The 12,692-nt window shown below is 38.1% G+C and overlaps 1 protein-coding gene across 3 annotated transcripts; it reads left to right on the top strand.

Moving 5' to 3' along the window:
* The first annotated feature begins 421 nt into the window (after positions 1-421).
* LOC133782928 (uncharacterized) lies at positions 422-5,712 on the top strand. Of its 3 annotated transcripts, none has more exons than XM_062222399.1 (3): positions 422-629; positions 732-804; positions 5,614-5,712. In XM_062222399.1, exons 1-3 carry the CDS (start codon positions 489-491, stop codon positions 5,628-5,630), a joined length of 231 nt encoding a protein of 76 aa, XP_062078383.1. In that variant the 5' UTR covers positions 422-488; the 3' UTR covers positions 5,631-5,712. The 3 variants fall into 3 exon arrangements, with proteins under 3 accessions (XP_062078383.1, XP_062078382.1, XP_062078381.1); XM_062222398.1 differs by lacking the exon at positions 5,614-5,712 and adding an exon at positions 1,947-2,375; XM_062222397.1 differs by lacking the exons at positions 732-804; positions 5,614-5,712 and adding exons at positions 1,947-2,652; positions 2,742-4,365 and having other exon boundaries at positions 423-629.
* The last annotated feature ends 6,980 nt before the right edge of the window (positions 5,713-12,692 follow it).

Below are 12,692 nucleotides of genomic sequence, written 5' to 3'. Positions count from 1 at the left end.
ACTTTGTGCTTTTTGAGAACATGAACTACTTTGTGCTTCGTGAGAACAGGAAGGCAAAGTATTATGTTCATCATCCCTTTATAATTATTATTTTTTAAATGTCATAAATGCCCAAAAAATGGGTATAACATTTTCCCCCCAAGTCAGTTTTCGTGTTTTGCACAGTTCTGACTTAGTTATGTGAACAATATCCCCATTCTTTTTTGGTTATACATTTTAAATGACATTTTAATAAAAGTAACTTTTTCTTTAAACCCAAAATGAACAGTTCTCTAATCGTTCCGTAGGCACTCCTTTTTTGGCAGCCACATTTAGGGCTTGTTTGTTCTTGCATTCTTTAACAAATGAGTAGTAAGTCCACTACTTTGCATGAACCTTAGGCCCATTGCTTTGCAAACCTAAAGCCCAAACCCTTGGTGTTCACTTAGAAGGTTTCACAGATGTAGGAGCAAGCAGCCACCATCGTCCCTTGTCCTAAGAAGGTTCTCATGTCGTGGGAGAAGAAGATCTTGTTGCTGGGCGAAACAAAGTGGTGTCGCCGAGAAGCTTCTGCTGTTGTTGGAGTAGCATCGATGTCGCCGGAGGGGGAAAAGTATTGTTGTTGTTACTACGCTCGTTTGCTTCGTTGGGTATGTACTCCTTTTTTATGCAATTGACTGTAGTTTTAGGGTTCTTGTCCTCTTCAAATTTTCAAAATATTTTTCTTAAGCCTCCAATACTTTTCTTTTTAGGAGCCACACATTCGAGTTCCTTGGAGGTCTTGGGCTTACCTTGCCGCCTCATTTCTATTAGTAGTCATAGACGGTAAGCCCTTAATCTCCTTCTGACCAGAAACAAATCAGTCTAGCAATTCTGAGTTGTTCCTTATAAATGCATATGTACGAACAGAGACTTTTTTTAAATTTATACACAAGCAAGAGAACATATGTATTTTTCTGCTTGTGTTATGAGTATCCTCTAAGACTTTTTACTACTCCTGTTCGTTTCAAACATGTGTGTGGAATCCTTTGTACCTTTAACTTCTTGTACACGAACGAATAGAGAGATTTTTTCTTTATATGTAAAGCAAACAAACAGATCCTTCACTTCTGGTCGCTTCTTGCGTATTGAAGTCTTGTGAGGTATAGACGAACAATAGTCTATGTTCCTCTTTGGTTCATTACCATTAGCCTCGAACGAATAGATGTGTTTTTTTTACACTCAAACAAACAGATCCGTGAGTAGAAGAACACGACCTCTAAGTTAATTCTCTTCCTTTTTATGTTACTTTTAATAAGAAGCACATAGACGAGCGTAAACCTACCTTTGACTTAATCACTACACCTATTTGAAGAAGTAAGCCCCATGGCCGTTGATATAGGCCCATAAATGAACAGTTCGTTTGCACATATATGATTGCAGTCCATTAGTTTCTGATACAAGCGAGCATGATTCTTGTGATTGATATGAATATGTTTGTTCTCTGTACACTTTTCAAGGCCATTACTTGTATACCAATAACTTTCAAACAAGTACATACCAAGTGATCTTATTTTGTTCTCTACATATGCAAATAGAGCTTTTGTCTTGATACAAGCTATATGAACAACCAACCTCCTTTTTCATCTCGTAAAGGCCCACAAACGAATAGGCTATCCTTACAAACTATAATCACTCTTTGTGTGTTATGTTCATATGTAGTAGCTTTATAAAAATTCCTCAAATTTCTTTGTGTTCCAATGAATGACCCCAAGCGCGAACTGGATTTCTTGTTCGCCTAACATTGAGTATTACTAACAAGTAAGAAATTTTCATTTGTAGTTTCTCATGTTGTATCTCTTTTACTTCTTTCCTTGCTTATTATGAGTCCTTTTTTGTTCTATTCGCCCTAGTTGTACACTTTATGGGAGAACATGCCTCATATGTGTATGTGCAAACAGAATCTTACTATTTTTGTTTCTTTTCAGGTATTTGGTTTGCTTGGTCTTTGAGGAGTCCGATTTCTTTTACAATCCAGTTAGGCCTCGTTCTCTGAAGTGTATAGGGATCTGTTCATCTCTATTTGCTTCTGGTTTAGGACTAAGTCCATGCCTTCCAAGAAATCTAGAACCTTAAGGAAGAGGAAAAAGGTCTACTATAATGAAAAACAGCTCGGAGAAATCTTTAGCTCGGATGGTTTTGTAACATCGAGATCCATCTTTTCTACAAGTGACTTGTCCCATTTAATAGATAAGTATAGACTTATTGGCGAACTCAGACTTATAGTCCCTGTTAATGATGAGCGAGTCGGCTCCCCACCAGACGGGTATACCTCTTGGAGTCCCATGCATTGCCAAGCAGGTGCCTTCCTACCGCTTCATTCGTACTTTGTGGAAATATGTGAATATTTTGGAATAGCCCCATTCCAACTGATGCCGAACAGTTACAAATTATTAACACTACTGCGTATTTTGCATAGAGTGTTAGAATGTCCTCCCCCTGATGCTTTGGAAGTTTACTACTTGTTCAATGTCGAGTCCAACCGTGTATCAGGTTATGTAGGATTCTACCATTTGTGTAGCTATTCTGGTGGAGAAGTCCTCAGGAGTGGTGTCTCCATCCCTGGTCGCTACTTTAGTCAATACTTTTTTACCAATGCCGTCAAGTTCGAGCATAGGTCATTCCGTGATATGGGTAAGTTTCTAATCGTTTTCCTTTGATAAGGTTGTTTATTCGCATCCTTCACTGTATGCTCACTCTGTTTGCATACTTTGATGTTTCAGGTCGTTATAGGCAACCAACTCCAACCCCTGAGATGTGAGAGCGTATTTCTCAGTTACGTCGATTAGGTGTCTAGTATAGGAATGTGTCTTTCCTCGTTAATGATAATAATTTATGATTGGTCAGTCTACTCGAACCACACCAGTCAGTGGATTATCTGTCGTCGCCTCCAGAATTTGACTACATTCTCTTTTCTGAGGTTCGAGAGTCTATGCATGAGAGGTGATCAGAGGAGGTTATTGTTGTTTGTGAAAAGCCCGAGTCAGTTCATTTTTAGGTTTCTTGTAACGCCCTGGTTACCCTAGAACAGTTATGGTGAACGGTGAACTGTGAATTTAACTCGCTACCCGAGTTTTTTGGTTAAAAATGTGCTTCTAGGTGTTATTAATAGGTTAAGGTGGAAAACCAATCAAAATGAAATGATATATTTTATTTAAAACATAAAACTGTTCATGGGCCCATAAAAACATTTACAAGTTATTTACAACTCAAAATGGTCATTACAGTTTTAAATTTACAAACCCGCCGACCTAAGCGGCAAAAATAGGGTAAATCCCCTAGTTCCTCTGAGAACTCCTTGGCCGTGGTGGTCAAGCGGCCGCATATGTACACGACACCACCTAAGCTCTTCACTCAAGGCTGGGTGAACTTTTCTTTCCCTTTACCTGCACTACATAGCACCCATGAGCCAAAGTCCAGCAAGAAAACACAATATTGCATGAATATAATATCAACAATGATCATAATAATCATTTAGGACTTTCAGTCCAAAATAGAGGAGTGACAGTTACAAAAGTCACTAGGGTGGGTTCCGTTCCCATAAGCCATGTGACAATAGGGTCACATGGGCTTTACGAATAAGTGATCCTTTCACTAGCTTAAACAGGATAGGTGCTTGATGAACCAGTCACCAACATAACCTACCTCGTGACTATAGAGTTACAACCATGGGATTCTGCTCCCTAGCCATGTGACAAGTTGTCACCTAGGCCTTTGGCCCTGGCTCTGAGTAACTAATCATAGACTAGACAAGCGCTTATAAGTTTCATCGACCTTAGGGTCGGTCAAGCATTAATGGTCCTAGAGTCATTCAACGCTGGTATCAATTAGATCTAATCTTTAATCGGCCCTGCGTTCAGGACGCTTATATCGTTTCTGACTCTCAGGTCAGTAATACGCAACCAATGTCGACCCTGACTAGTCAGTGCCATACACAAGTAAGCAGGAGTTGCTAAGCATTTAATATGCAATTAATGTCCACATTTAATAACCAACATGCTTCAGCAACAATCATGCATGTCATATACACATGGTGCAGTTTTCTTACCTCTGATTCGAGCGAGAATGAATAAAAGAACGACCATTGACAACGATCTGACTTTTAGTCCTTTAGCGGTCACCTAGTCATAACCAAATATAGGATACCATCAACAAATTGAACAACAAAGGTTCCTGAACCAAGATCTAGCCTCCGGGACAATGAATCCCACTAATCCAGGTAGTAGGAGCGATCCCGAGGCCTAAAACTAAGTTCCCATGATCAAAACACCCAATTGGCCTTAAAACCACTCAAGAGTCGCAGCCCTAGAAGCTTGAGTTGCTGCCCCCAGCTACACCAGAAGCAAGGGCCGCAACGCCCACTACCCAGTGTCGCGGCGCCCAGCACGCCCAAACTCCTCCTCCTGCTTCTTCGAGCTTGGGTCGCGGCCCCCACCCGAGGACCTGCCATTACCTCATTTTCTCCCATCCTAAACCTTCCAAAAACATGCCTAAACACTTCCAAATCCAAAAATCAAAGTTCCCAAACATCCTAATGATCCAAAATCATCAAATCCCGAGGCTCAAATGAATCAAAAACTCATCGATTCACAAAATCCAAATCAAAGCTTAAAAACTCTAAAGCTCAAAACTTAAAGCTTAGATTACCTTTGATTGGGTTGTTTCTCGTTAAGTCCTTCGGTCAAGAAGCTTCTAATCTTTCCTAGGATCACTACGCCTCAATCCTCACTTGATTCCGACTCCTAGAACTCAAGATTTCTTCGAAATTTCCACGAACGTCACAAAGGTTAACGAGAGAGAGAAAAAGTATTTTTAAACGTACGGTTCTATCTGACGAACTAATTCAGGCTAAAGTAACCTCAAATAAAACCTAATGCTCGGGGTCCCAAAAACACCCCCGGGGACATAATAGTCAAAACTCCCAGAATTTCCTCCTGATCTCAATAACTCCCAATTTATCATCAAATAACATTATCATTACTCAATATCCCAATAAATGACCCCGTTATGACAAAACCGCTAATTCACAATATAAGACCGTCTCATGCTGAATAGCTCGAATATATCTCCATAATAATGGGATCTCATCCATAACTCACAATATGCACCGAAATACACAAATATGCCCTCAACGGGCCAAATTACCAAAATGTCCTAATAATCAAATGTGGACCCACATCCATGCATTTAACATCATATTATAATATAATTCACATAAACATGCATATAATCATTTAATGGCATAATTAAACAATTATGGCCATCCCAACCTACTAATCCAGCCACAAAACCGCATTAGGGATTTCGGAGCATTACATTTCTTCTGCTTGTTCTTCTCCAAGCAGTCTTTGTTCTAGGTTGCCCAATTATTTCGAGTTTGACTTATCGCAAGTGCCTCTCCCTTCTGAACCTTTGAGCGATGTGGGAGGCCTTGGTCTATCCCTTAGAAATGAGGAGCTGTCCCTCAATTGTTAGATGAATACTTTCAAGAGGAAACTTTTACTGATAGTCCTTCTGGTATACTATTTTTTCTTAATTGCATTATGACTTCTATATAATTTTTGCATCTTGTCTTACCACTTTTTCCTTCTACAGGAGACATGAATGCTTAAGCTTTGTTCGGTGGTCCTGAGGTTGTAGGTGCAAGGGCTAACAAGAGGAGGAAACATTTAGCGAACAAAGATAAAGGCACCTTTGTAAGTGCAGAGTCTTCTTCAATTCGTTCAGGCCACAGTCGGCCTTTGGCTGGGGTTACACTGCCAGCTCCTGCGACGACTGCCAGTGTGGTTCCCACGACCAGGTCCTTATCTCCCACACTACCTTCTCGTGTTCAAATGGTGGTCCCAAAATTTGAGGAGGTTATTCAGAGTGACCAGATACGGGCAGAATGGTCTTTCTCCGGAGTTTGCGTCCTCAACGAGATCGTTCGACATTCTATTGCCAACACTATTCAGGTATGGTTCTTCTCTTAATATTATACTTGTTATCTTTACGCTTGATTTTTTGTATTGATCTCTTTTTATCCATTGCAGACAATGATCACCTTGACCAACCTATCTGAATCTATCGAGCAGTTGAAGAAGGATAAGGAAGATACATGTCGTGCCCTCATGTGTAAGACAGACATTGTTCGTGGTGAGACGAATAGTTGTAGTACTGAGCTCGAGCAACTCAAAAGTTCTTCTTGTATCGAGATCAACCAACTAAAGGCTGAGATTGACCGTCTTCAGAAGTCTCATGTTGTTGAGGTTGAGTAACTTAAAGCTGATGCGGAAGCTGATCACCTTCAAACACTTGAAGAAGGAGGAGAGATCTTAAATGACATGTTCTTTCAAGTCTGGAAACACAACCGCGGTATTGATTTAACATTTCTGAATGGCGGAGAGAAGTCCCTACTAGAGGCTTGTGAACAGAGACTTGTTGATGAAGAAAACTCTTCTGTTCGCACCTCCTTAGTACAGTTGGAGGATGGTGATGTTTCAAGGCATGAAGATCTCGCTACCTTCTGGTGACCCTTTAGCTGCCTCGGGCGACCGAACCCTTGAGCTAGAGTCTTGATAGCTTAGTCTCTAGCGCACCTCATGTTGAAGTATTTTGTACTTGCATACTCTTGACTCTTTGTTTTATGATATAGTATGTACTTGCATGCCAACGAAAAAACCATTTTTCATTTTGTTCTTAGTGCGAACAGACTAGTTTGCCTTTAGTGCATGACGCGAACAGAGGCTTTTTACATACTAGTTTTCCTTTTTTGAATGGTTCAAACAACTTGTGTGTTTTTATATCTGCTTTTTCTCTTTTCATAGCTCGTGTTTGTCTCACCTTTAGGCTCAGGAGAGTAGACACAATTTTCCCTTTATAGGTAGAACGAATAGGATACGAGCAAGCACATTTTTTCCTTTTTGGGTAGAACAAACAGAACACTTTTTTTTGGAAAATTTTGTAAGAATTCTTATATCCTATATGCCCCCAAGTGATTGACGAGTCTCGATCCTTGATCACTTGTCAGCAGAATTCTTTTTTCGTCACCATAGACTAGTAGAATCGTTCTATTCATTTCTTGTATATAAACATAGTTAAACAAGCTATGCTATGTAGGTCACTAAAGGTTATTCCTGAAACTGGTAGGCGACTAGAATTGGAGGTTTTCCTTTACTGGTGATCAATCGTGGTTTAAAAGTTGTCATGCTTCCTAACAACGATTAGGTTTTGAGATTATATTCTAAACTAGTAGAATTTTAAGTTATCCTTGATCAAAGTTCAAGGTTATCTTCTTGTATGAGAATACTTCTGAGTTACTATATCACTCGGTTCGAGCCTAGTTTAGCTAGGTTTATGTGTTTGCTAAATAGCTACTTGTTAGTATTCAGGCTTAAGGTTTAAGTGGTTAGGACCAGGATTTTATAACTTTGATTTTTTCATGTTAGTTCGTTAAGTTTTTTTTGGAATCATCTTTGAAATCCGAGTTATTGTTCTAGCTCGGTTTTTATTTTCAAATTTCACTTTTATAATAACTTGAATTTTTCAAAGCTTGATTGCGTTATTTGATATTTCAAGTACGTCTACTTGTTTCATTTATTGTCACAATCACTATGCATACTTATTTAAACATATAAGTATGATGAGCTTATAACTGCTCAAAATGCATACTCTTTTATTCATAGAAGCATGATAGGTTAGAATATTACTCAAAATTTTGTTGCACAAAAAAATTGTAATATTTTTCCTTTTATGCTCGGTTATCTCCACACTTTAACATTTTTCCAAAATTTAGAGAATTTTTTTTTATTTAAAAGATGTAGAGATTTTTTCCGAGCTCGTGGTATGGTTATATCCAACACTTGTATGCTCCCCAAGTAAACAAGTTATAAGTCTTGGATTATTTTCTCCTTGGGTTTTGGCTGGTTTTATAGTGCGAAATTCGAATTTATCTTCTTTCATGATTATAATCAGGATGCGAGGTTATCTTCTTTTCTGATCGCGATCACTTTATAAAGCAATCTTCAACCATGATCCCTCTGAGAAAGGATCTTTGTTCATATCCCTAGCAAGGTTGGTTACACTGGGTAGGCAACCAGAATACCCCCTTAAGGCATGTCGCGAGTTAATCTCTAAGGAGCATCTCCATTTATTCTCCTAACATCTTGGGGCCAATTCTTCTCTTGTCTCCTTAATAGGAGATCAGCTCAGTAAACCCTGAGCTAGAGAAAAGTGTCGAATTGGAGATGAAACAATATTGAGATGATGCCAACAGAGTTTTTAAAGCGACTTTACATGCTTTGTCATTCTTGATCCTTGTTCGTATCTTGGAAGTAATCTCGGGCGAACAGGGTCATTATTTCCCTTAATCCACTAGTTTGTTAGTACCTGTTTGCAAAGGTTAATGAACAGAGTTGGACTATCAGATCGTTCCTTGTTAAAGCACACGAGCGAACATACTTTGTTTGTGTTTGTCGAACAGACTATGTCTCTATGCCATAAGTGAGTAGGATTATTCTTTATTCCTGTTCATTTTCTATGTTTATCATAAACGAACAAAAATGGAATATACATAGTTAGGCGAACAGGCTTGTCTTTGGGTTGGTATGGTCATGACTCTGAGGTGAGCCCTGAAATTCTTTCTCCTTGCTTTCTTTATGTAGATGTGTAAATATGTGAAAATGTGCTCCAACCTACTTGTGTGTGAACAATTAGTGTTCTATTCATGTAGTCTCGTTAATCTAGTTATTTCTTGCTTGGTGATAGTAACTTTTCCCCATCCTTGAGTATGGTCTCAAGGTTGCAAGGTTGAAACTATTTTGCAAAAAATTACAACTGTATCGATTTATGAATATTTTTGGTTAATCTAGAATTCCAACTTTATCCTTATATCGATTTATTTGTGTTGGTTAATCTAGACTCTTTACAAAGTCAAGCTCGTGCTAACAGGCTCATCATGTTCGTTCCACGTGTTAGCGTCATGTACAAGTTATTTCAAAGAAAACTTGTTCAAGTCAACTCAAAAGTTATCTTGATAATGTGTATCGATAAGCTCGAAAACTCATCAACAAAGATTACATGCTTTTCCTTGGAATGCCTTCAATATATCCAGTTCACTCCATGTGTGGATGCATGGTCGAATAGGTTTCATTCGAGGGTCAAACGAATAGGCAAAACTTCGAGATGTCCCCAACTCTTTTTTGACCTCGATATGGTTCGAGCATAATCTTTCGAGTTGTGTGCATAAGCTTTCGGTCCAACCATCCAAGATTAACTTCGAAAAGGTTCGAGCATAATCTTCTGAGATGTGCTCCCTTATTCTTGTTCACCCCTTGTAAGAATGCATGGGTGAACAAGCTTCATTGAAGGGTTAAGTTCTCCCTTGTGTGTGCGAACAGAGTTTTGTGGCGACCTTGAAATGGTTCCGATCTTAATCCAAGTCATCACGTATCATGAGCTTTTAATGAGCGGATAAGACCTCAAAATCCAAGTCATGTCAAATAGTCATTCATGTCATCTCAAAAACCATGAAATTGCTTGTCTGATCACTATCTCGAAACCAAGTATGGTTGAGAAAAAAAATTTATGTTGCAGTTTCAGCTCGGGTGATTACTGTCTCGAAGATGAACTTTGTCCCCAACTCGGTTGTACATTGCGGTTTAGTTCGGAGAAGGACTTTGTTTACGGCTTGAATGACTTTTGTGGAGTGATGACCGACTCGGGTATGAGTATCGGATATTGTTCAGGTAACTTGTATAAAGGGGTGATCAACTCGGATGACTTATACAAGTTGGTTCGAATGGTACATATAGGTCAGCTCGAATAGGGTTGAGAATCGGTTGGTTTGGGCGGTTTTTTCATATTATTAAATCCAGAATTTGGTTTTCGGTTCGGATTGGTGCGATCCAAAAATTGACTGACCAAACCTATTATAGAAAAAAAATTGATCGTATTGGACCGTGGTTTGGCCGGTTAAACCGACCAAACTGAAGTTAATTTTTAAAATTATTTTTTTCATAATTTTTAAGAAATTTTTAGTTAAGAAAAGCTAAAAAATTTGGATTGTTGGAATCCATTTTTGTGCTTTTTGAAATATAAATACATAGAACATAGTTACATTCACAAATTTTAAAGTTTGAAACATAATTAAAAGTCCATAAGCATAACCTAAAATCACAACACATTATCAAAAGTCCAATGCCTATTGTCCAATCCAAGACACAGCTCAACTAAAACCAAAAGCCTACAACCACAAATCACAACACATGGTTAAAGTTTAAACTAAAAGTCCAAAGTCCATAATCCATTACAACACAAATTAAATATAAGTCTTGGTCAACTACAACACAAATCAAGTTCAAAAGAGTAGATAGAAAATAAAGTCCAATCCAACAATCCAACAATCCTTTCATGGCCTGTATCAAGCAACCATGACCACCTGCTCTTAAGACAAAAGAAAGAATAAATTTATAATGTATGACTCATACTACATAATACTTTTAAGAGAAATAAAGCTATTAAACTACAATCTTAGAGTTCAACTAGCTACCTTGAGATTTCAGTTGTTCTTATTGGTCCACTCCCACTCCTAGACCCACTGCCAAGATTCACAGGTACATAGGTAATACACGAGCCATCACCTGACAAATCTTCAATTAATACAAATAAGTTATAATATATATATATAAATATATATTTCAATTAGCATAAGCTATTAATTAAATAAATACTTGGCAAAACTTGTTCACATGCCTCTAAACCATCAATCTCATCCATGTATTGTCGAAGCATGACAGGTTCTTCAGACTCACAAGTAAACCAATTTTTTGAACAAAGCAAAGCCTCCACCATCCTCGGAGATAAGGACCTCCTAAATGAATCTAGGATTCTTCCCCCAGTATAAAAAGTTGATCAGATGCTACTATAGACATCTGAATAACCAATACATCTTTTGCCATACGTGCAACTATTTGATACTTGAATCCATTATGTTTCCACCATTGTAGAATTTCAAAGACAGGATCAAGCTTCTCACGGTGATCACTCAATTAGTATTCATGATCATCTTCTTCAATGTCATCACTAAGTTGTAGTTGCCCTTGAAGAAATGATTATGTAGTGGGATTGATAACAGGCTGAGATGGTTGAGCTTGAGATGACTGAGATGGTTGTTGTTGTTGTTTATAAAAAGCATGTAGTTGTGCCAAAGTATTTGTCACCAACTTTATCATTTTTTCAGCCTTACTTGAAGTGTAAACAAATTTGAAACCACGATTCACAACCTCTAATTTATACCTTGGATCAAGGATATTGGCAATAAATGTCAACAAATTCAGCTTCTCAATCCTTCCCCAGTACTTGTCATACTTTCTTTTCATACGAACTGCCATAGCCCCTAACAAAGTATGAGGATTAGAAGTCACAGTAGTTAAATCCGCTTGAACCTTCAAAATATCTGGAAGGAATAGATTGGATGTGACATATAATGACCCACTAAATCGATTAGTAAGATCATAGAATCTCCTCAAAAAGTCAACAAATACAACTGCTTTTTCCCAGTCAAGGTTGGTTGGTGGGCCATCCATTCTTTCTTCTTCAAAGTACTTTGTGTAGTTCGCATCTACTTCCAAATTCTCAAAAGCCTTCTGGAATTTTATAACAGATTCTAACATCAAGTAGGTGGAGTTCCACCTAGTAACCACATCCAAGCATAACAAGGCTTTTGATTCAATATTTTTATCCTTGAAACTTTCTTTAAATCTTTTCAATCTAGCTGGAGATGACTGCACATATCTCACCGCATTTCGAATGCTTGAAATTGCATCATTCAACCCATCCATTACTATCAAATTCAAAATATGAGCTGAACACCTCATATGGAACATTTCTCCATTCAATGGAATGGTATTGTCTTTGTCCAACGAGTGCCCCTTCAATTTTCTAAGAGCAACATCATTTGAGGAGACATTGTCAATTGTCACTGCAAAAACTGAGGAGATACCCCACTCATTAAGAAAATTTGTCAACTCTTTCCCCACCAAGTCCCCTTTATGGCTAGGAACTTGGATAAAGTTGATAATTCTTTTCCGCATTTTCCAATTACCATCAACCCAATGTGCAATCAAACAAAAATAATTAATATTCTGGATTGATGTCCAACAATCGATGGTCACGACACTTTGTGCTTCACCAAAATTGACTTCAACACTTTCTTCTGATCTAGAAATGCATTATAAATATATCTCACAACAGTAAATCTTAATGGGAACTGAAATGTGGGAAAGAAATGTTTAATGAGCTTTTGAAATCCTTTTTCGTCCACGTGCCTAAAGGATTACTCATCCATAATGATATATTCAGCAATCATTTTTCTAACAGCATTTTGATTAAACCTTAATGGCAGCCCACTTGAAGCGACTTCTTCTTCATTGCAGGTTATTGTCTTTTTAGTAAATCTATCCATAGTTGATTGTTGCTTCTTACTTTGCTCAACCCAGTCACTAAAAGGACACTTCTTACATTTTCTCTCAACATGTTCCCATAGTGTGCTAGTCTCATTCAACTTTGTAACAGCCCATAATCTGTGTCATAATAATTGCAAGCAGCCTTTGGCTTCTTAGGATCACAATTAGCCAGCATAGTGTAATGATCTCACGCACTCGATGTTTTCTTTCCAACCCTATGCTTCTTTTATG

This window comes from Humulus lupulus, chromosome 6 (genome assembly GCF_963169125.1).
Source record: "Humulus lupulus chromosome 6, drHumLupu1.1, whole genome shotgun sequence".
Lineage (NCBI taxonomy): Eukaryota > Viridiplantae > Streptophyta > Magnoliopsida > Rosales > Cannabaceae > Humulus > Humulus lupulus.
Note: the sequence above shows the minus strand (reverse complement) of the source record. Positions and strands in the feature narration are given on the sequence as shown.

What these genes read in the sequence shown, in the direction of transcription:
- LOC133782928 (XM_062222397.1), top strand. Translation starts at nt 2,067, where the DNA reads ATGCCTTCCAAGAAATCTAGAACCTTAAGGAAGAGGAAAAAGGTCTAC. An exon ending in TAGGTCATTCCGTGATATGG is followed by an intron (nt 2,653 to 2,741) that starts GTAAGTTTCTAA and finishes TTGATGTTTCAG; the next exon opens with GTCGTTATAGGCAACCAACT.